At 46.8% G+C, this 24,244-nt stretch overlaps 1 protein-coding gene across 1 annotated transcript in view; it reads left to right on the top strand.

The window, feature by feature from the left end:
- The first annotated feature begins 595 nt into the window (after window positions 1-595).
- SFMBT2 (Scm like with four mbt domains 2) overlaps window positions 596-24,244 on the top strand; it is a 124,212-nt gene continuing 100,563 nt past the window's right edge. Inside the window, exons 1-3 of the mRNA XM_064442594.1 lie at window positions 596-936; window positions 14,503-14,672; window positions 21,464-21,558. Coding sequence (XP_064298664.1) covers window positions 14,567-14,672; window positions 21,464-21,558 — 201 coding nt within the window. The 5' untranslated portion in view covers window positions 596-936; window positions 14,503-14,566. The remainder of the gene's footprint in view (window positions 937-14,502; window positions 14,673-21,463; window positions 21,559-24,244) is intronic.

Here is a 24,244-nt window from a genome sequence, read left to right as displayed (position 1 = left end):
CTGATTTTCTCGAAAGGGAAAAAAAAAAGAAAAAAAACCAGAAAAATCCCTCGGCGTGGCTGTACGTGCGAACACCCCCGCGCCGGCGTTCAGCGCAGTTCTGCCGTGAATCCCCTGCAAGCGCTGAATAACTAACTAACCAACAAATAACCTAACGAGCAAACGGCGGAAAGTTGTGCGGGAGGGGCGGAGGGATGCCCGCCGCTTGGGTTCGCATCTCGCCGGGTGCCTTCGCCTGCTTTCTTTCTTTTCTAATTTATTTTCTGCAACGGGGGATATAAGCAGGTAATGCTGGAGCCTGGGGAAGCGGAGGGGACGCGGTGCGGTTTTTTGCTTTCCGTTCTTTCCGCATCTCCCTCCCTGGAAGTTTTCTTGGCGACACGAAATAAGGGGGGAAAAAACCGAAATAAAGGGTTGCGGAGAGCGGCGGGGAGGGGAAGGTCGGAGGCAGAGCTCCCGCTTTGCAGGCGGGAGAAAACGCTTTCTGGGATTTTATCGCATTTAACGCGCGGCCGTGAAATTTCAGTCCTCCCCTCGGTTATTTAATGCATTTCCCCGGCGGAGGCAGAGCTCGGGGCGCGGAGGCACCGCGGGCGCGGAGGCACCGCGGGAGCGATCGTGGTCGGGATGCGTAAGTGATTTTTTTTTTTTTTTTTTTCCTCCTGAAACTGCTGAAAAAGGTCACCGGAGGAGTTGGCTGCTAAATAAAAAAAAAAAAAAAAAAAAGCCCTAAAAAGAGCGGCAGGCATGCGCACTGCGCGGATGCCATATTGGAATGAGTCTGCCGCGGGTGCGGGCGGAGGCACGGGTGGGCTCCGCGCCGCGCAGCCCCGCGCAGCCCCGCGCAGCCCGGGGGTCTCGCCGCTGAGGGGCGGGCGGGGGGGGAAAAAAAAGAGAAAAATACCCCCCCCCAAAAAAAAAGCCAAACTTCCCCAGGTAAGGTACCGCGCCCGGCAGCCCCCCCAGCCCCTCCCGGCTGGTTTGTTCCCCTTTATTTTATTTCTTGGGTTTTGCAGCGCTTGCGTGGGGAGAGTCGCTTTTCCCCTTCCAGTATATATTAAAAATATTTTTAATTTTTTCCTTTTATTTTTTTTAAGCGGGGGAAGCTGGGTGTGGATGTTTTTTCTCCCCCCCTTTCCCAAAGGGGCGAAGCGCGGTGGAGTTGCGAAGTGTTTGCGGGCGGGCGGCGGGGCGGTGCGGGGGTCCCCGGCGGGTCCCCCTCGGGTCCGTGGGTGCCGCTCCCCTCCCCGGGCAGGGCACCCCGGACTTGTCACGGGCAGGGTTTGCGGTGCCCGTGCAATTAATCGCAAGCGTGCAGGGGGTTTCTTTTTGCCTCAGCGCATCGCGGTTTAGATGCTCTCATTTCTCTACCTTTTTTCCCCCCCTCTTTTTTTATTATTTAATTTTTTTTTTTTTTAGTAATACCTGTCGTTTTGGTGCTTTCCTGCTACATGCTTGTGCGACCTCCTTTCAAATTTACTAGGCTGATGCACGTCTCGGAAAGAGTTATTTTGGGCGTGCGGGTGGGCTTCTTCTGAATCTGCCGGGGTGGGGGGGGGGGGGGGGGGGGAAGCTGCCGCAAAAGGCTGGGGGGAAGAAAAGAAAAGAAAAAAGAAAGCAATCAGCTGTGCCAAAACGTGCAGCCCTGATCTATACATATTTTCCCGTAGCGCTCCCGAACTGCGGTAAATGAATATTTATAAAGCTTGTCAGTTCAACATGGCGGGTTAAGGTGTCTTTAAAAACTGAAAATAAACATTTTGAGAGGAGAAAAAGAGGAAAACCGAGGTGCCGCACGTTTGGTTCAACTCTCTTTTGTTGCTCGGAGCGGTGCGCTGGTGAATTAAATGCGGAGGGAAGGGGATGGGATCCGTCCTCGGGGTCCCGTCCCCCCCACCCCTCCCCGCAGGACTCACTGGTGAGAAAAGTGTAGGGCATTTGTGTGTGCTGGGGAGAAACCATGAGAAGGGACTTCGGAGCCCGCCCGATTTGCCTTTGAATGCTGAAATTGCAGACATGCCATGAGAAAAAAAAAAAAATTAAAATAAAATGCCGAGAGACACAGCGATGATTTATTTTGCATTAACAGTAGACATGTCGTGGGATGAGCTGTCCTGTTGGAGCTGTCAAGCCTTCCCTGCTCGCCTCGATGCAGTCAACTGGGGATGTGGGGTTGGTTTGTTTTTTTTTTTTTTTCGTCTGTTGTTTAGCAAAAATGCTCTGAAATTGCTACGCACGGAGATTTGGGCTGCCAAACAAGTGACTTTACCAGCGCGTGCCGCAAGGAGCGTCTCTTTTTGCAAAGAGATCCTAAAAAGCCCACGACGACGGAGGCGAATCGCAGCTTTTGCAAAGCGAGCAATCGAGAGTTCGTGAGGAGTTTGCAGGGAGTTGTTTGTGCCCTTCCCAGCTGCCTTTTGCAAATGTATTTTCCAAGGGAGCGAAGGAGGGAGGCTGCCTCAGAGGCAGGAGAAACTTCCTTGTTCCCGTGCAGAGAGCACTTCGTTGCTGCTGTTCTGGGATTGTTTCACCGTGTTTGCAAGATGTTAAAACTTCGGAGCATCTCTGTTTTGTAGCCGTGGGAGGTGATGGGAAACTCCAGCATCGCGGGCTCTCAGTTGCCGGGTGGGGATGGAGGAGCCAGGGAGGGTCCTGTGGGGGGGAAGAGCTGGTCTGCCTGCCCATTTCCCTGCACCTCTTGGAGATGGTCTCCAGAAACCCACTGTGTTTTTATTTAGCAGGAGCGGTTGAGGATGCTGTGCGCACACCTTGTCGCGCAGGTTGAGGTTTCCCCTTCCAAAAGGGCTCTGCTCCATCTTCCCCCCCTTCCCCCCCCATCTTCCCCCTCCACCTCCAGCCCCTGCCAGGACCAAGTTTTGCTGCTCAGGGAGCCAGCAAACTCGCATCGCAGGGTGGGGAGGGGGTCAGAGGAGGAGACCGAGGGGGAAGGGATTGGGTTTTCATAATAAAATAGCAGAAAACAGCACTAGTGATAGGCAAGGAGGCTTGGAAGGCAGCTGGCAAACAGTGGTGGGAGTTGGGTGGCAAAATCGAAGAGCTGCAGTGGAGGAGTGTCAGCCCGTGGGGTTTTCTGCGGGGTGGGGAGGGATGGAGGATGGAGCCTTTGCAAAATGGGAGCAATCCCCCCTGTGCATCTCCCTCTCCCCGAGTTTGCAGCCCCTTGGACAGGACAGCCTTTAAAATCAGATTGCGCCCCTGGTGTTCTTGGGGAAGAAAATGTGGTGGCAGAGAGACCTGGTGTCGGAGCAGAGAAGCAGTTTCGCCCGGTTGCGTGCTGTGGACGGTGTGGGTGTGTGGGGACGGAGTGGGGGTGCAGAGGTCTCTGCGGCTCCCTCTGTACCTGGGGTCTTGCCCCTCTTCCCTCGCTTCTCTTTTTTTTTCTTTGCCTTGGAGGGATCTGTTTAAAAATGGGGAAAGCAGCCTCAAATGGCTCTTTCCTTGCAAACTGTGCTTTCTGATGGGAAGCCTGTTTCAGGCTCGGCAACTGACACCCCACCCAAGATGGTGTGACACCCCTCACTTGGCTCTTTGCCAGCTAGGGGACACCCCCATCGGCCAAAGGGGCTGTATGTATGGGACCTCTTTGCTCCCCACATCTTTGCTCCTATTTCCCTCAAAGAGGGGGGGGTCCTGTTGCTGCTCGAAGCTCCTGCAGCCGCCTCGCGCACCCCCTCCTGCAGCACCAGCGAGGCTGCATTGGTGTTAGCTCTGGTTGCACGTGGCAAACCTCCTCCGAGGACTTCTTTCCTGCAGTAAGGTGCTGGCCAGAACTTAGTGCGGTTTGCTTTTCCTCCTAAGAAGCCTTTAGATACAAACAAATTTGGTTTCCTTTGCCGGGGGGCAAAAGAGGGGCAGGAGAGGCAGGTTTCCTCTCTGGGGTTGGGACTGTTGCCTGGGCGAGCAGGGATGCAAGTGGCTTTTTTTTTTTCTCCTCCTTTTTTTTTTTCTCTCCAACAGATTATTTATAGCAGGGAAGAAAATATTCTCACAAGTCTAATAACTTTAGTGCTTATAAAGGATTAGTCCTAATAACTCCTGTGATAAGATGGAGGCTCGGTGTAATCTGTTACTAAGTGAAACTCTAAAGGCCATTTGAATAGATACGGCAAAGAGCTATCAAGAGACTAGTACATTGTAAACAACAAGGAAATACCTTTTTAATGATTTAAGGGGGCGCATGGGGTATTGGGACAGCGGATGCATTATAAGCAAGGCAGTATAATTTCATTTATATATTGAAAAACATTTACAAATATTCAACAGATGTTACAAGGACGTTGCAGAGGTGGAGAGTGTTTTGCACAGATGTAAGAACATCTGTAGAAGACAGTATGTGCTTTAATAGCTGTGATTATGAGTGATAATTGACTGGCTGGACAGACAGTTGATGTATTAATGAAGCATTTTTTAAAACTTTATGGTAGTGTTACTAGAAATAGAACAAAGACCACAACTGTCAACTCTTTAGACTGGGGATGCTTTTTCCCCCACCCTTGGCTTGTGCTGTGCCGCGTGTGCTGCTGGCCCATGAAATACATATATGTATTTTGAGTCACTGCTTCTGGCCTTTCACAGCCGTGGGGATGCTGGGCTGGTACGAGAGCATCAGCGAGGGGATGTGATGTTACCTTGCTGAAGGACAGGACATGGTAGAGAAGGTGCCGTCTTCTTTCTCCAAGGACTTTTTGCAGGCTAAACTCACGTTGGTGTGGGGTAAGGGGAGGTATGGAGAGTGGCCGAGGGGGTTTTCAAGGGTGGTGGTTGTTGAAGGAGGTGGCTGGTCCCTGACTGTGTCTAAGTGACAAAGGGAAGGAGTTGTGGGAAACTCTAAAATCTGGGACAAGTAGCCAAAACCTGAAGCAGAGGAGCCAGAGGCGTGTTTCTGAAGGCGCACAGAGAAAACTAATGTGGTGACCACAGAGCCCGTGGTGTAGATGACCTGAAGGCGAAGGAGATGTCAGAGGTATTTTATTACTGTGAAGACTGACACATGCAGGGTGTATCGGCCGGTGCGACAGGGTCCTCAGTGCTGAAAATGAAATGCCGTCGCTGTTTTTAATAACGATGCTATTTGCAAATACTGAGTTTGTTCTATCTTTGTAAAGTGCTGTTCCCCAGGAGCAGTTTTTTTAGGGTTAGGGTAGCCGATGGTACCTTGTCAATATTTAAATCTCATCATTCGAAACTGTTGATCTCTGCACAACAGCCATCTCTGATGAAACCAGTCAAATTCATCCTGTGGGTTTTCTGGCAGAAGGTTTCTCTTTACCTCCTTTTCTGTGTCTCAGGTATGACTCCGACAGTGATTAAAAATGCTGGGGTTGCAAAACAGGGGAATGCAGAAATATGAGCAAAGACTCTGTCACTGACATTTAAAAAACTCCTGAAAAAGTTTATTTTCAGATTGGCCTTTTGTAAGACCTAAACGAAGCATTCTTGAGAGGGCTGGTTTGGAAAATGTGTTCACAGTTACTCCGTTTTTATAAAGCAGAAGCATTTGCTCTAAAATTAAATAGTAATAAAAAGAAAGAAAGAAAAAAACCAACGCAAGCAGTTCTTGACAGCTGACCGAGAGATCATTTCTGAGTAGGTGTGAGGCTTAAAAAAAGGTATGTGCAGAATCCTTGCTATTTTTACTCTCACTCATGATTCTTGCTTTTGTGATTAATACTCTTAACATCACTGGGTCCTGTTTTCTTGGGTGAAGTCCTGAGACCCAGTTTGAATATAAGTTATTGGAAAGTTTTGTGTTTACTTGCTTGTCAAGGAAGATTAATTCCCTCCACTAAAATCCAGGAGGTGACATTATCCTTGCTCCTGCAGAGTAGGAGATCAGACAAGGCAACCGTGGGCTGAGGATCTGTAAAGTCTAAGAAGCCGTAAGTTCTTTGCTGGGACGTTTGGGTGGAAAGCAATGGCTTTCCTGGAAGCATTAAAAATAACTCATTAAAGAAAGAACAAGAAAATATAGTATTTAACTGTTTCTTGGAAGGTGTTTTGAGCAAGGCGCGGGTGTCAGACCAGACTCCACGATGCACCATTGCGTGGGTGGTGGTGGGGCATTAAACCTGGATGTCCTGGAGCAGCTCACACGTTCACCATGGCGTCTTTTAGAGGCCACTCGTGGATTGAAAGAGAATCCAATTTGTTTTTTCTTGGAGGAACGGGGTGGAATTAGCACCGTAAAAGTGACTTGCAGGACTCTGAGCTATAACGTCTTTCGGAATTTAGTTCTGGGTAGACCTTGGCAGGGGTCTGCTGGCTGCCCTCACACTCCCCTGGCAAAGGGAAGGGTCCTCCTCTTCCTGCTGTTGTACCGAGGAGTGGCAGAAGACGGCTCCAAGGGATGTAAAGCGCTGACAGGGATGTAAGAGTGTGTAGGACTAAGCCCAAATGCTGATCAGCTGTGCTGTTTAAATGAACCAAACAGTGCCAAGACCTAAAATGTCATTTTTCCTAAAAAGCTTTGGAATCAGATGGCAGATGTTTCCTGGATTCTGGTTTGCATCTTGTATGTTTTTTTGGAAAATGGCTCTGTCTGCTGCAAAGCACCGCAGCATAGAAGGCAGAACTGATTGCCCCGGGCGATGGGAGTTTTGGCTGGTGAGGGTCTTCAGAACTGGCCCCTAAATTAAGTCCATGTAAACAGTGTTTTGTGTTTCCTGCTGTGTGACTTCTATCGCTTGGCTGATCGGTCCTGTTCAGGGGGTCTGACCGATTTTTTTTTTTTTTTTTTTTTGATCCACATGGCTGGTGTTTCGAGATGATAAGCATCAGATGAGATATTTCAGGATGATAGGCAGCTGTGTGCATTCCAGTTACCCATCTAAAAGGCTTCCTTGTTTCAGCTCTGTTTCAAACACAAGCGGGAGAAGACAGGGTGTTGCAGACACGTTGATGCTGCCGCTCTGCTTCTTCCCTGCAGTTCTTTTCCTTCTTGTAAAGGGCATTGGGGATATTGATTCAGTCTTCTGCATGGCCCTGATTCAGCAGAGCGCTTTGGAAAATGCCTAATCCTAAATATTCCCAAAATAAGTAGTGTATGTTGGGTCCTTAGCATGGGTACAAGTGCTTTACCGAAGTGGGGCTACATCATGGAAATTGCCTGTTGAATCATGGAGAAGGTGACAGCCACCTAGTAGGTGACAGAACAGCTGGAAACAAGACAGGTTAGTACACGGCGACCTCCTTCTCCCTGGCCTGGCATCTTAGGCTGACATTTATATCTATGCAAAGAGGATGTAAAATATCAGTGCTGTGACAGGAGGGGATTTTACAGCTGCTTAGAATGAGCATCAGTAAGACAAGCGCAGGGCAGGGGAGAGGCACCCGCTCGCCTTGCCTGGCTGTTCATGGCAGCACTGCAGGGTGGTCTGGGGCCGGATCCTGCTGCTGGCATCCGAATCTGGGGTGGGAGGCTCCCCCAGGCAGCTGAGGCGGGCACTGAGGGCAGTATCGTGCCATGCACGTGTGCTGCGTGGGATGCTCAGGGTGGGGACGTCACTGAATCCCAGAATCCCAGACTGGTGGGGGCTGGCAGGGACCCCTGGAGCTCACCCCGTCCCACCCCCTGCTGGAGCAGGCACCCCCAGAGCAGGGGCACAGGGCCGCGTCCAGGCGGGGGGTGAATGTCTCCAGGGAAGGGACCCCACAGCCTCCCTGAGGTCCAGGGTTAGCAGGGGCGATGGCAGGGGTGCAGGTGTGGCAGCAATGCCTTGTAACCCTTGGTTATAAAACATCCAGCTCGGGAGAAGGGAAATGTAATGAAAAGGTGCTTTTGATTTTAGAGGTTTGACCCAGTCCTCAGTGAAGTTTGTGGCAGGTTTTTCTTTAAGTCCAGCTCTAGGTTCTTAGATGATATTTACACGTAGGGCAGCTAGAAGTGGGATGTGTACCTGAGCCTGTGTGCCTGCCTGTCATCTGTCTCTTTTTTTTTTGCCTAATACTGCAGAGCTTTTTACTGTAATCAGGTTAGTTTTTCTAATGGGGTTTATTTTACTTTCTGTTATCTTATCTTACTGCTATTTATCTCTTCGTGTATCCTGGACTCCAGGGTGTGCTGGGCAGGGAGGATGAGAAAATTGCTTTGTGAAACAGGTTTGTCTCTGTTGGCATAAAAAGTATAGGGCATTCGGCCCCAGTGCAAGAAGAGAGGAGAGCAAGGACCTGCTGAGTTACGGTGGGCTGTCACCGCCTCGCCTGATCCCCTTTCCACCATGTGTTTTCAAAAACGTTTGGTTCCTGTCCTTCTTCCCCTTCAGGATGGACAATCCAGACCATCCCTGCTCTGATGGTTCCTCTAGTTTACCATTTTTGCATTTTTTCCTTCCAGGTGTAGTCATTTATTTTCTCCGCTGCTGCAAAAATTATACCGATGCTTGACTTCAAGAGCAGAAAGATCAGCCCTATTGAGTGGCTGGAGCAGGAGGGCTGGAAGGGACCTCCATGGCTCGTACAGACCATCTCTTGCCCCAGGGCAGGATTAACTGTACCAAGATCTGTTTCCCAACAGATCAGTGTCCTAACCCCTCCAAAAAGCAAGGCTCTGTGCCCTTCCCACAATTTATCCCGCTTCTTCGCCAGATTCATTATTAGCGATTTCTTCTCATGCCCAATCAAACGTCCCCTCCTGCAGTTTAAACACAAGCCTTTCTCTTTGATCCACCAAGAACATGGAAAACATATTACACTCTTCCCCATTCAGCTGTTTTTTGTATATTTGAACATTGTGAACATTTTTAGTTCTCCAGATTAGATGGGATTTTTTCTTCCACCCCAGAGTACATCTGAACCAACACAGAGCTATTCAAAGCAGTAATTTGCCCTTAATAAAATCCTGTGGGGTGTTCAATATGAAAGAGAAATTGTCACTTGATGTAAGTGAAAACATTTGGCGAGAGAAGCTCTCAAATAAATAAATAAATAAATAAAAAGGACAGGAATTTGGAAGAAGTGATCCTTAAAAGGTTTCCAACTGGTACTTTGTCTGAGAAGAGAGACAGGCTCGTTCTCTAGGAGGTGAAAGCTGTTCCTTGATGTGTTCAATAGCCCTTCCAAATGAGCCCCCATTTGCATTGTGCAGATGCTCAGGGTGTGTAAATATTGTGGCAGGCTGCCATTAGCAATCCTGCCTGAAGTATGGTTTTATTTAGGGACCTCTGCCTAGAGGAGCAGGCTTCCTTCTCAGTCGCAGTGTTAGTCCTGTGCATCCTCGTGTTAACTGCAGTGGGATGATTTGCAGCATTGCCCATGAACTAGGTTTTTGGGGAGCTGGAGGCTGCATTTGTTACCTTACATTGCCTGCATGCTCTTGGAGGTGGTCTCTGAGCACTGGAAAAGGTCACCTGCATTGCTTAAAGCAAGGAACGGAGATCCAGACTTTTAGACCCGGAAAGGAACACTGTTGACTTGATTTAAGCTGTAAAAATCAGAGGTTGAGTGTGTTGTGATTTGCAGTGTGGCTACTGGGAAGACTGATCTCAGTGTTTACTGGGGCTGGGATCCACTGGGATACAGGTGTCTCCGGGCTAGCAGGCGATAGAGGCAACCAGAAGGGCTGCAGGAGCGCAGTGTTGGGTCAGAGTGCCAAAGGGGAAGGGAGATGCCGTGGAGAAGCGGCCTTGAGGCAACGTGGTATTTTTTGCCCTGACTCTTAGGTGATGCCTAGTCTCATATTGTGTCCGTTGGGTGAGAAGGTGCCTTGGTGGGTCACTGAGGAGGGACACCATGATTCTTGTGGCAGCCAACTCACATGCATCCTAGATGTAGCCCCACAGGGCAGAGTCCCCCTTCACCCTGCTCCTCATATAGGGTCAGTGTCATACGGCATCTGAGCATCTCACTTCTTCAGTTTGTTTGCTGGCAAATCTGGATGCCTGAAGTCTTACAGGGTGCTGTGCAAGCACAGGCACCCCCTGAGGGTTGTTCACCTCATCTGAATTTTGAGTGTCCGACTCAGACCACACAAACTGTCCTTTGGAGATGCTTTCTCTTGGTTAGCTGCAAATGATTGACCAGGTGAGGCAAATCCCACCTGAGGTGGGTAGGATCGTTGGGCATTGTTTCTTGTAGTGCTGTTTCATGGCGATTTGCTGTGCTGGAAAACAAGGTGAAGTCAACAATGGAGTCAGAACCTGGTCTGGTATCAGCTGTGTCCTACCTAGGCTTTTGCTCCATCTGCTCGCGCCTAGGTGCCCCCCTTTTTCCCCGATGTAAAGCCTTTTGGCCAGGTGGGAGACATTAGTGGAGACATAAAATAATCATGTGTTCTGGGAGTGGGATGGAATAGGAGACAACTGGAGTGACTCTTTCAGCTCTGGGACCAGGTGGAGGCAGGGTGGGTCTCAGCGCAGTCCTGATTCCTGAGCGTTTCAGCACGAATTGCTGCAGTTTTCTCATTGTGCAGGCAGGTGGATGTGGTCTCATTTTTTCAAAACGGTTTCCTTGATTGCGTTGCAGTGGCTTTTTCACTCATGCAAAAGGCTTGAAGATGGTAAAGGCCATGTGCAATTGCACATGATAGCCACGGATAGCTATTATAGAAAAGAGAGTGCCTGGCTTTGTGGGGGCTGTGTGAAATCAGGAGATGCATTCACCAGGAAAGTCTGCTGGGGCCGCCCCGAGTTCAGCTTCCCTCCAACTTGGCTGGAAAAGGAAATGTGGATTCCTTATATCCCACTATCCAGGCAGGAGGTTTCAAGATTGTAAGCTCTTTTTTACATCCTCTGTTCCAGTAGCCTGCCTTTGTTATGTCAATCCCAATGAACGAAGCATGTATTGGAGGGAGAATGTAAGTTTTTCACAACTCACTGTAAGGGAGAGCCGTAGGATGCTGGATTTGTGTGTGTGGGTAGGAGACCTTTCCCTACACGGCTTACTCCAAAGGAAGAAGAAACAGGGTGGAGTCGTCAGGAGATGAGAAATGTGAAATGGTGTGAGGAAGCCAACGCCACCACTTATACAAAGAGTCAATATTGATAGAGATGACAAGGCAGGGTGTTTGAGATAATGGTGTGGCTGAGACTGACAGCTGTGGGAAGAAGGAAATAAAAGAGTTGTTTTTTTTTATTTAATATTGGCTGGCTTTTTCTGCCTGTGAACTGAGAGTCTGGATATGAATTAAACACTAGAGGAATGGGAGCTGTGCGGGGGAAGAATCGGTTCGGTTTGAACCACCACTGTGCAGAAACAATGAACAAGGGATCTGAAACCAGGGAATTTCCCCCCACCCCCGCTCTTTCAAATGCATTTCATAATATTTTCCTTTGTGTTCCTGCCTAGTGTAGTGTCACCTTGAGCCCCTTCTGCTGTTGTTTCCCATCCCCTGGTTTACAGGCTGGCGATGCGGTCCTTAATTTGGTTTCCAGTGGACACAGGTTTCTTCAGACTGACAGAGAAATCGGAGTACAGCGGTGTGTGCTGCTTGTTTAACGTTGATGATTGCAGGCCAGTCAGCATACAACTGTTAACAGTATGGCTGGGGACTCTGATTGAAGTGTTAATTAGCAGCAATTAATAAGAAGTGAAAAATTAATACCCTATGTCAGCTTTCTTTGCTAGTTAGTTATACCAACACCAAGGCTCAGAGCTATCTTGAAGCTTATGTTTGTATGAGTTTGCTCTTGTTGTCACATGGTATTGGAAAAATACTTAAATGGTCCCCTACCATAAATGGTAAATTAGCTACTCCCAAAATAAGAAGGTCAGGCATTGGTCAGGCTGCCCAGGGAGGTGGTGGAGTCACCATCCCTGGAGGTATTTAAAAGACATGTAGACATGGCTCTTCAGGGCATGGTTTAGGAGGTGTGGTAGTGTTGGGTTGATGATTGGACTTGATGATCCTAGAGGACTTTTCCAACCTTAATGATTCTATGATAAGCTATGGCCTCTGACAAATGCATTTTTCTTGGGATGTGGATGCTCTCGACATGACATTTCAAAAACAATAAATTGTCCATAGCTTAAGCAAAAACTACGTTAAAATAGAGTTAAACAAACAGAAATGTTGATGGCATTGGTAATCTGGCTAAGAGATTCTGTATTGCCCCCTTTTATCTGAAGTGGGCTCAAGCCCAGCCCCAGATGTGGCCACTGAGGATGGGTCCCAGCTGTGTTGCAGACACCTCGGGTAGGTTCCTGCTGGTTTTCCCATCCATTTTCCGTTTCTCATGGGAAATTCCCTGACACAGGGGAACGGGACTTTCTCATGGATCTTGTGGCAATTTGGGGCTTGACTGCATAAGGAACAGCAAATACTGTCATCGTCTGATTGGACACCTTCAGCTTTTTATCAGCTCATAACTTTGTCTTATCAGCACCATAGGAGCATCACAAGATTTAACTACACTACCAAGTAGCTATTCTTTCTTCTTGGTATTTGTATTGTTACTCCTGAGTTCTGTTTAAGATTATTTTGTTGTGTTTAAATTGATCTCTCTGCTCTTTGAATTTTGTTTTTACTAGACCAAGATTACCTTCCATCATTTTCTGGTCCTAGGCAAAAATGAAAGCAGCTGAACCCACCCACTGTTAGCTTCTGCTGACACCTCCCCTCATCTCACATTTAACAAGCGTGATGTAAAATCCTGATACTTAACCAATTTATTATTAATGGTATTTATGGAAATATTGTCTACCAAAGGAGAAGTGTTTTTTGCCTTTAAGTAGACTGATTGCTTCTAGTTTCATAGTTAATTGAAACTTAATATACACTGGGGATGAGTGATATATATGTTCTGAGGTAAGCTGCACTCAGAATACTCACAGTATATAATGGACTTAATTCATTAGCAAGTCTCGTGTCCAGGACGAATAAAGATGAAGTGCTATAGTGGCCATCACAGTGGGGAAGTGATCATTATTATTTATGGAGTGCTCAAAGTATACTAAGCACTTTCCAAGGAGACCAACAAGCATATTGCTCTGAATTGGTTTAGTCTCCTTTTTTAAGAATATTTTTTTCCCTTTCATTAGCACGTTTCTTTTGGGTGGGGAACATAAATTGCTGATGGGGGTCTAGCTTTGCCCCACCCTGGTTCAGTTAATGGCTGTCATAATTACACTTGACATACTCCTCATCTTTCTCAGTTCCTCCTATAACTGCTCACACATGTCCATTTTTTCCTCTCAATTTTTGTTGGAACAGCCTTAAAAACTGGGAATAAAAAATCTATGACAGAACACTCTCCCTCTTTCTGTTTTATAACCTCCATATCTGGTCTTCCTGAATATGCCTCCTGAGTAGTAGAAGTTGAAAAAATTCCCATAATATTTTTACGATCTTATTACCTCCTGCTTTGCCTGGCCTCTGGCAGTAAACTTTTTTCCTACTTTTAGTCACGCTTCTTGCAAAGCATTTGCAGTTGGTGCTGACAGCATAGTCCTCTCTGTCATGCAGGTGTTGGAGGCACCCACTAATAAGCAGGACCAGACCTCTGCATTGTATATTCTGGACACACTATTCCCTGCTATCTGTCTTTGCTTTAGCATCTCTTGTGTGAATAGCTGGTTCCCTCTGTGCCCATAACCTGAGCTCTTGGTTTCTCTTTTTCAGTCCTCCTTTGACACCTCGTAATTCATCATCATCTCAGAGAGTTTTACTGAAAGTCTCACTCTGGAGTTCTTTTTAATCTACTCCTTAAGGTGTATCTCTGGGTATTGCTTGTCTGGTGGCCTACTGTAGCTAGAAATATAGTTCTCATTTAGTCTGGTGTCTCATACAATTTTCTTGTACCATTTTTCATCTCCGTGTGTTTTCATTCCACTTTGTATTTACTATGGTCATTTCTTCTAGAAAAATCTCCTCTGCCAACATAACCCAATCTACATCTGAGTTAATATTTTCTGCCCTGCATGGTACTAACTGGTGCAGTCACCTTAGGTCAGTCTTCATTCAAAAAAACAATTGCAGCCAGCACTATTTCATTAGGGTATCTGTGTTTTGCGTGCTGAACTTCCTTTTCTAGAGTTATTCCAGTGTCTCCCAAGTATTCTCCCTTCAGTGTTTCCTCTGTTCCATTTTCACAAACCTCCCCCTTCAGAAATTTGAATATTTATGGAGTGAGACACATCTCACGCAGTGCTAACCATCAAAAAGTTGGAAGGCAAGGGCTGGACTTGCTGGAGGGTGGTTGAGTTGGCTTTTCCTGTCTTTTTATTTTTTTGGGATGGGTTGTGCCACCTTATGGGCTGGTCCTTCCCTCTCTGTTGGTGGTACAGGGGGCTGGACTGAACGCTGGGATGCTGTTTATTACCTCATTGTTTTCTCAGTTGTTATTATTGTTGTTATTCCTGTTCTGATATTATTGCTGCTAAGGTCCTTCATTGTGGTTCCTCACCCAAATGTAGCTTCACCTCGGAGGATAGAGCAGGATCAAAGGGTGGCAATCAACATGGAATAACTTGAGAACCATTAGGAAAAGCTGAGGGAATGTGTTGGTGTGGGTGGAACACATCACTCATCGGTTTTTCTTTTTCTTTTAGCTTGTCCTCTAGGCGCTCCCTGCCGCAGGATGAATTAGGAAGGCAAGGCCGCTTCCTCTGAACCATGGAGACAAGGGCGTCTTTCATCACCACCATGCAGGAGACCCAGCATCTCTCTCCAGAGAAGGGTCAGAGCCCGGCCAACGGCAGCAGGGAGCAGTTTGATTCAGGTGAGCTCTCCTTCACCCCCACGGGTTGTCTTCACTGTTACAGCCCTCCAGCTGATCACAGGTAGAGGGAGGGACAGCCGTGTTGCCAGGGGAGCACTGGGAACATTTATACAGCTTGAGGGCCTTTTTTGAGTCTTATGGATTGGACTGTGTCCCATGGTGATGGGTTGGGAAATCTGAGCTTTTCTTCTGGATCTACTCTACAGTACTTAGCAACTATTCAAAACTTAAACAAAAAAAAAAACAATGGAAAACCTTTCCCAGGACATCATCTTGTGTTCTTCCAGTTTCCCCTCCCTTTTTTAATTTTGTTCAAGTTTTGTGGTTAGAGAGGAAATGAACATTCAGAAATTACAGCATTTCTGCATTGTTTCAGCCTTCACCCTCATTTCCTTCACAATTTTTTTGAGTGTTTCAGGTGAGAGGCCTTCACAAACATTAGGCCAGCCAGCAGAGAGCTGGTTGCATTTGTTGTTACGCTCATGGGTACGACTGGATGCTCTGTAATGCTCTGGGACGGGCATTGCACTAAATTTGGGCATATTCATGGTAGATATAAAAAAATAAGTGATAATTTCTGGTGATTTCTGCTGGAATTAGGTGCTTTAACTTCCATATTTAGCTTTAACAGGAGGAGACTGTATCTTATGGTGAAATTTCACATTGTGGCTAGACCCAATCTACTTTCTTTCTGATGCCAAAATGGGAGACCCCTCTATACATCTCTTCTCTTGCACCTTCTCTGCTCCCCGTCACACCCTGGGCTGAGTCAATCAACTCGCTAAAACAGCAGAAAGGTAATCCAGAAAAAAAACCAAAAAAGGGTGATTAATTTTCTGCCAGCTTTGTGAGATGAACTGGCTGGAGGAAGAGGGAGGGCCAGAGCACATGATTGGTGGGAATGGGACCTCTCCCAGTGGCACTGAATTGTTAATTTTGCTCATCCTTGCTCTGTGTTTGCATGGGAGAGCTCAGCTGATGAACTCGTGGAGAACAACGCTGACTTATCAGTCAGTTAATCGGTACGAAAGGGTTCATTTTTGCATTGTGGCACTTGTGTCGGTGCTCATATGCCTGAATGCTTTTCCAGAACTCGCTTGCATTTCTGTAAGAGCTGTTCTTGACAAAAGGATCCTGAGATGTAAATGGCAGATGAAAGTCTGTGCTTGCAGGTGGGCCTCCTAAAGGGTTGCCTAAAGTCTACTTCCATGGAAATAGGTGCCCTCTCCAGCGGTGAATCACTGATTCAACACTACTCAAATGCAACAGTAGCAGTGTTGGGGTGACTGCTTAAAAGCTCTGCATGCTTTGCCTTCAGTGTCTTTTGCATCTTTTCTCTCCGGTGGTGCTGTTTGTGCTTTACTGGTCAGTGCTGCGGTCACAGCTTTGCAAAGCTGTCTCTTTGCTCCACTTTTCACGGTTTCTCTCTCAGCACCTCAGAAATTTGGCCACCCAGCCTTTAGTTTCCTCACTTCTTGTAGTGACTCAGTGATTTTTCTGTTTTCCTGGACACCACCCATTGGAAAGCTGTGACAGGCCTTCGAATCTTTGCCATGTTCACTAGTGAGTTGGGGTGGGAAGACTCACAGCAATGTAAGAACATGCCAGTTAAACTGTGAGCTGTGGTCCTTAAGGTGACTTAGTAAGCTTTTTAGGGTGAGGACGGGCTGTTTGCACAGCCCCTTGTGCAATGCAGCCACCTTCTACAACTTCTACCATGAAAATAAAAAACAAGGGTGGCACGTTTGGCCTGTAAGTTACCGGTGCCCACCTGGGCAGCTCTTAGCAAGCAACTGCGTTATGCTTGTGCAGTTGAGATGGAAATGCAGGTGAGCTTTCAAGAGGTCAGGAAGGGTAGGGAAAAATGAGAGGGATGTTCTATAAAAAATGCAAACTGGCTGAGTTGTACTGACAGTGTGTTAGAGATGTGGGGGAGTCCAATTGGTCTTGCCATGATGCTTATAGGTTCAGTTGGGCTCTTAAGCTCTGCCTGTTAGGTGGGATGCAGAGAGGTGGAAACTTTCCTGTGCTGTGGGGTTGTTAGCCCAGCCAAAGTTTTGGGTTTTTTCCCATGGTATATGCAGTGGTTCTAGTTGTTTCAGATGGTTTTAAAGGGAAATTGGATGCGCATATGGAAGAAAGGTGCAGCTTATTAACTGCTTAGAAACCATGTTTGTCTCAAGTAAACCCCTGAACTACAAATAGTTCATGATAGGAACTTACCTGGGTGGAAGTGTCACACATGGTTGCCCTCATCTAATGGATGTCTCCAGGCATCCAGAAGGAGGCAAAGTGTACAGGAAAAGTGCACTGTCGCTGTGAAGGGGAGGATGTGTAGGTATGGAGAGGTTGTGATGAGAAACGTGGGTTGATCCCAACTAAAGGAAGCAGGGCACTCTTATGTTACCTTAGGTAAGAACATAAATACTGCCCTGGGTTCTCCCATAGGCGTGAAAGAGAAAGAGCCTCCCTTCTATAATGTGACTCATGACTACTGAGGGTCCTCTACAGTTAAACATCTGATTCTGGAACTGGGGTGTTTTAAACACCTTATGAAACCTAGTCAATTGATGCTCCAGAAAGCAAGCTCCAGAAGGCAAGTCATTCCATTTTGACACAGGTGCCAGGTTCCCTTCGGGTTGAGTTGCCATCTGCAGCGGTCTGTTTCTCCCCACTGAGGATGAAGAAGGCTAACCCTGGCTGGAGCAGAGGGGAACATCTCAATCCTTGTTGTGCACGTGACGCAGGCCCCTCTCTCGAGGTGGGATTCGTGTCCTCTAATTCAGGCATTTCCGGAGTGGACACCTGCAGCTGGATCTAGTCACCACTGTATCCATTTATATGCATGGGAGAGAAGTGGGTGCCTATAGGATGAGATTCAGTTGGCCAACCATGAACATTGCTTTTGGAATGAGAAGAACTGGCCTTGTGGTGCCTAAATTTCTTTGGGGGTATGGATCTTGGTGACTCTCCCAGGGGGAGGTCTGTGATTGATCATGTTCTCCCCCAATCCTCCCTTGGTGTGTTAAGTGCTAAAGCATTTTAGTTCTCTGTTCACTCGCAAAGTCATGAATGTATCTATGTGCTATAAATAAGATGGCTAAGCAATTTGCCACAAATACATTCTCCTTCAGTGAAGGCTGGGAAAAATCTGTGTTTCTGGAGCCACAGGTTTGGGGTCTTTTATTCCCTTTATTTCCCACAGCCAAACATCCCGGGAGGCTGTTAACAGCTGGAACAGTTGCATTTTATAGTGTCAATGCATAAGCACTTTAAAGCCATTGAGGGGCTCACAGATAATGACTTGATGATTTTATTTGCCATCCTGGGCTTGTTTATACATCACCGCATTGTAGGCTAGCCAGCCCTGACTCTTTCATTAAGAAAGAGTACTGGGCCTAAGTACCAATAATTGGAAAGGGAGCTGATACGTAAAATGGGCCTAACGCCAAATTTTGTCATCTCCTAGGGTGCTCTGTGAAATGCTGGCACCTGGGGTTTTGCAGCTCTCCAGCAGAGCCAGGACTTTGTTCTTGGAAAGCGTGACTTGAGCAGCGACAGAGAGATCAGCTTTGTGATAACCTCTTTCTCAAGTGGGCACAATCTTCATTGTTGTATATTAAGAGACACTTTGCATTTCTCTATCTGCCTTTTAATCAGGGGATCTCCAGGCAATCAGGAGAGGTTGGAAAGAGGTGTCCTCTGCTCCTCAGCAGTAGGGCTTTTCTGATGGATGAGGAGACTTGTGTACAGCCCTGTTAGGGTGCATGGATAGGGTTGGGTCCCTTCAGTTGGTCGCATCCCCGGGCCATGCCATCCCTGCTCTGGATGTCCCCCTGACAGATTTCTGGAAGGGAACACAATCCATTAAAAAAATAAGAAAGTTTGGAAACTTACAGTTCCTTCAAAATCCTTTCTGATAAAACTAAGCAAAAGAAAGCACTGATGTTGTGATAAATGAGTACTCTGACATTATTTTTACAGACCTTGTAAAAGTAATTTCCTGATAAAGTCTGCAGATAAAACACAATAGAGGAGTGAGACTTGTGACGTGTCAGAGAGAAATGAACTGACAGGGAGGGAACGCTGCAGCTCTCACGCTGCCCCCCCCAGGGTCTTAAAGCCTCTCTATTTGGGTTTAGAAAGGAAAGATCTGGGTAATTTTTTATTAAACAGGTGCTGTTGTGAGTTTTGCTGGACTGCATGTGAATGAACCTGCCGGTGGGGCTGTGGGAGCAGTGGGGCCCCTGAGTCTCTCTGTGTTAGCACGTGGCAGAGTAGGTCATGGGTAATAAGATTATGAAGTACAGGAGGACTTGTTGCATCCATAACTAGCATCTGTAATGCTAACATGATTAACGTGCGGTTGGCAAATTCTGGAGAAGAGGGCTAGAGGTTGTATACTGAACTGCCTAAAACCCCTGCTTCCACTGTTCTGTGGAATGATTCCTTCCCAAAAGACTACTGAGGAGGGCTGGAGAAAAGGAGATACTTGTCTGTATCCAGCAGGATAGAGCAAAAAGCAATAATAAAAACTGAGAATATATAGAGCATTGTGAGCTGAGGGAAATGCCTTATGCTCTGATATAGAAGTATCTGAGCCCAGGGATGACCTGGAAATGTCCTGTCTATGTCAGGTGTCCTGAGGTGAAGATGTCCTTGGGGTTGTTGAGTAGCCCATCCCAACACCTCAAGCACAGTTGGATGCAGAAGCGGGGAGCACTGAAGCAGAGGGGATGCACTTTTAGCTTTTCACCTTTTGCTTTTCATGTCAGGTGTTGCTGACTTTTAGTGGGATGGCGATTGGTTGTGCTCAGGGTAGAAGGTTGCTCGAGCATCAGAGTAATTTTAAGCCTGGGGTGGATAACCATATCAGCCCATCTACGCATGGCTAACGTACCTTGTTTTGGAGGCTCAGCCTTTGAAATCTCTGGATATGGCTCTTCTCTAAACCATTAACTCCACAGGGTTACAGACGTTAAGGCTGAAAAATGGCCCTGATCATCTAAGTTGCCTGCCTGTGTCATACAGATGAAGGAAACTTAACAGTTTTTGCACCAAGCTCCTTCCTTGTGGTTAGCTGTGGCTTATCTTTTAGTCAAGAATGAACAAACCCCTCATTTTCGGTCAAATATATCAGAGTCAGCTTGTATGTCTGGAGGTTTTTGCAGTGATTGCAAGAAACAAAACAAGGTCCATCCCTTATTCTACATTGAATTTGTCTATTTTCAGGTTGTAATCATGGAGTTGGGTTATTTCTTGTCTTGCTGAGTTGAAAAGTCATCTGGTAGCCACTTTATCATGGGAGTAAATGTTGATTTACATCTTCATATTTAAACAGGTTAATTGAGTTTAAGGCAAGGAGTCTGACCTTAGACTTGATGCAGCAGTGTGCAAAGTGTTTAAGAGCAATGACAGCTCAGCACTCCTCTTTGAACTCCCAGACAGAGCTTTACCCTCCACCAGGTCTGTCTCAAAACCACTCCTCTGATTCACCTTTTTTTTCCCCTCACCTATGTATGTCTGGCCCCATAGGCAGCAAATACAGCCTATGTCTTCGCCTTTTAATAATGAGGGATTCCCATTGCACAACATAATTTTCTGGTCCTGAAAACTGGAGACCTGTAGCACTAATTGCAATAAATTAACCCTACTGTTTTCTTCATAAAACTGTCTGGGTAGGTTTCTTAATTCAGTTTGTCATGAGTCACTTTAATTACATCATGACCGCGCTGATTAATGTTTGGGCAGGTAAGGGTCTCGCAGAGTTTGCCTGATAAATGCTTATTGCAAAGAGCTCATTGCTAGACTGTAAATATTTTTGCTCTGGGGATGAAACTGGGTTTGCGAGATTGCTTGGGAACAAAATGAAAACAATCAGATTTGGCTGATTTTCTGTAAGTGAAAGAAGATTTATTTTTAATTATTGCTGTGTGTGTTTCAGCAATGGTTTGAGGCCACAGCTCTGCTCTTCTCAGAGCGGTTATGAAAACAAAATAAAGAAAGAGAAGTAATGTCAAGTCCTTCGCTGTGGGGAAGGATTGTGTGGGGCAGTGGTGCGGATGGGGGAGGCATGATGCAGAGCCCTAAGTCTGCAGTGGGGCAAGGGCAAGTGCAGGGAACAAGAAGGCTATAGTGGTCTGGTGAGGGGTGCTGGCGGGTTTGGAGGAAAGCAGCTGTAGTCTTGGGGGAACAGGGACACATGGGGACCTCGGCTGATACTTCTGGGTGGAGGGATGCTGAGGAAGGAAAGGAAGGGTGGCGGGACTGAACCTGGGGTTCCTCAGCCCCATGGGTTGGGGTGTTTGCTCTGCACACTGCTCAGCCAGCAGAAGCAACTTCTAGTATTATCACCAGGGCTTTGCTGTAACTAACAGTGCAGGGTAACCTGATTTTGGGGCACGAGTAAGGCCATTGCACCCTTGTGATAGTGGACATGCAGTCACCTCCCTTGCAACAAGAGAGTCATCAAATACAAAACAAAAGAGCACAAGTGCCTGTTGCAGTATGAGGGATTTGCTCCCCCTCTGCCATGAAAGCAGAGTTGTTTCTGGTTTCAAAGTGTTGGCTGCTAAAGTCCCAAAGTCTGTTGAAAGCGTAGTAAGAGTCGGTTAAGCTAGATAAGCACAGATCTTTAAAATAAGCTTTCTGTTTTCCCCTGTGTTGATGTTTATACTGGTTGCTATTCTCACCCTGAACTGTTTGACACAGTTTTTGCCTTCTTTGGCTGTGTTTTAGGCTGCTTTTCTTTCTGTGTATTTTTTGTTTTGTTTTGTTTTGTTTTTGAACAGATGAGGGTTCCAGCATTGAGGACGCAGACTTCAACTGGGATGAGTTCCTGGAGGAAACAGGAGCCAGCGCTGCTCCCCACACCTCCTTCAAACACGTACGTGCTTCGTCTGAGCTTTGCTGGTGATGCGTGCGCTCCTGCTTCTGGTTTTCAGGGGTCCCTGGAGAACTGAAGTGGGGTCTGACTATTTTGGGGAGAAATCCTCCCTCTGTGCATGTGGCAAACTGCGTAGGAATGGCCCCCCAGCTGGTGTTAGGTGGACTTGGTGTGGTTGCATCATCTGCAATCACAGATCACAACTTGAAGCGCTGTGTCTGTGCCTCTGCCTTAGGTTCAAATTTTCCATTTTTGAAGGCTGATAGTGCTCTACTTTGCTTATAATGCACTCATTTTTTTCTTTTCACTTCATATATTTTAACTTTTCCTTACTTATTAATTGCTGTCTATCCCAACCCATTGAGATTCATCTCACAGGAGTGCCTTATTTCTCCAAAGCTGTCCTCTTAACGCATGGTCTACCGACTAGCAGGACCAGTCAGTGCTAGAGCCCAGCATGGCCCATAGGAAACCATCTCTCAGCTGCCTGCCTGGAGAAGCCGTTTCAGGAGCATGAGAACCACGTACTTGGATAGGCGATGCTTTCCCCAAGTACTTGAGTAGGTGAATGTAGCTCATACAGCCATGGTGTTACAGCATGGTCTGTGGCTCTGGTCCATCTTAGTGTAAGCAGTGTTTGAAGTCTCTGATATCTTGACTGATGAAGAAGATCAGAGCATGCTTTGAAAAAAGGACTGTCTCCAAGCAGAGCCCATCACAGTCAAGGATATTGCTGTCTGGGACCAGCTTCTCCATCCACCACTAGCTGTTTAACCTCTTCTGTTCAGCTCCACATGTGTGATGTCACGTGAGGACATGGGACAGAAATTAAGCTGATGTACAAGTTCTTCATTGCAGTCAAGGGCATGCACGTGTGGCCACATTGGTAGATTTTTACAGGACATCGTTGTCATTCAACCACAAGACACTGCTGTGAGAGATGTTGGGGCCTAGTGGGAAGGTGTTGTGATGCCTTCATCTGAGTCAAGCCATGACAAATCATGGTGGTTCTCTGTCCTCAGCTGCAAGTCCCCTGAGGGTGGTGCTGCTCGTGCTCCTACCTGACCCATCAGGACTGTAGCCTGTTCTGCTACGGTTGCTTGCTGGTCGGCTTCTCCCAGCTTCGCTTGTCTGGTCCGCATGCTCTGGAGGATGTGGGTAGCTTCAGCATGAAGAGAGGGGTTTTAGTTGTGAAGCTCTGGGCTGCTTTAACCTGAGCCTGTTTGGTGGCAGAGATGTCCTTTGGGAACAGTGTAGCTGTACTGCAGTGGGAAAGCTTTCTGAAGAAACTGTTGCTACTTTAAGAGAAGCCTCTTTTTGGATGGCTGCATTCATGCCATTAAATCACCTCTGTCTCCCATTGGTTTCTTGGCTTGTTTTGAAGGGGTAAGGAGATGCAGTGATGAAAAGCCTCTTTTCCATCTACACCTGAAAAAAATAATACAATCCTCCACCCGCTATTTTGCTTCTGCTTTAACAACAGTGGAGTTGCAGGATGAAGGACTGTAATTCTCTATACTGGAGAATTACAGGGCAATGCCAAAGTTTTGGTGTAGAGTTTATCCTTGGTCTAGCAGCTTTCTGGAGAGAGCATTTTGTTCCAGGGTTCTGCTCTGGGCCCTGACCCAAATACCACATCCAGATGGTATTTGTGCTTCATGAAGCCGTTAAGGATGTCTTTAGGTGTGTGGAGATGCCCACCTCATCCTGCTGACTGTGGTATCTCACAGCACCTTAGTCCTGGTACTGTTGTTGTGAGGCAAATTAGTTCTGGGAACAGGCCTTAGCATCTCTGCTTCACAATCTGGAACTTGATCCTTCAAAAAAATTAGGTTGGCTAGGAACCTGAAAGCTGTCAGAGAAGATCATACTATCTCTCGGTTTGATTCACCTCTTTTTGTGATTTCCAGTCCCATGTCCTTTGCCTCTAGAATACCAGTTTGGTCTTTACTTATGGTGAGGACAAGAAGAAAAAATACAAATGAATGTATATCCTGCATTATTAATGAGGAACCTTAGCATCAGAAGAGCTAAGATCCTATCTTACAACTATAAAGTGGTAAATATCACAGACCGCCTTCAATCTTAGATGATCTCCAGAGGTTCCTTCTATCCTCAGCTGTTCTTTCACTCCAGGCATTGATGCTGATGGAAGTGCCTGCATGAGTAAAGGCACGTGGTGTGTTGTAACCTGCAAATAATAAATGGCTTTGGCTGGGCAACACTTGTGTCATAAACTGGAGTGGGATGAGTGAGAGAGTACTATCATCCCAGAGGAGCTCAGTGTTTTTTGTGCAGATTGGCATCCCTGAGTCTGAGAAGTCCTCAGGTGGCCAAGCAGACCATATTCTATTTACCTTTGTGAGTAAAAGAGGCATTTTAACCTGTCATTTAAATGAGAAGTTAGAGGCAGGCTTAAACCATACTTTGTGATCTCTCTGGTTTAAGTAGGAGATAGGTACTACGAAACCTGTAAGAACCTGTCCTTAAGCATCTCATAGGGAGTAACAGGCTACGTTTTGGATCGTTTTCTGAAGACAAAGCTGGCACTTGAACCAGTGAACCAGCTTTCGCCTGTTCTTTATCAAGAGCACCTAGAGACATCCCACTGGCCCTTGGAAGATATGTTACGATGTGCCCACAGCAGGCCCTAGTGTTTAACGGCAGTCTCTGCAGTGACCTAGAA

Source organism: Phalacrocorax carbo, chromosome 1 (assembly GCF_963921805.1).
Source record: "Phalacrocorax carbo chromosome 1, bPhaCar2.1, whole genome shotgun sequence".
Lineage (NCBI taxonomy): Eukaryota > Metazoa > Chordata > Aves > Suliformes > Phalacrocoracidae > Phalacrocorax > Phalacrocorax carbo.
Note: the sequence above shows the minus strand (reverse complement) of the source record. Positions and strands in the feature narration are given on the sequence as shown.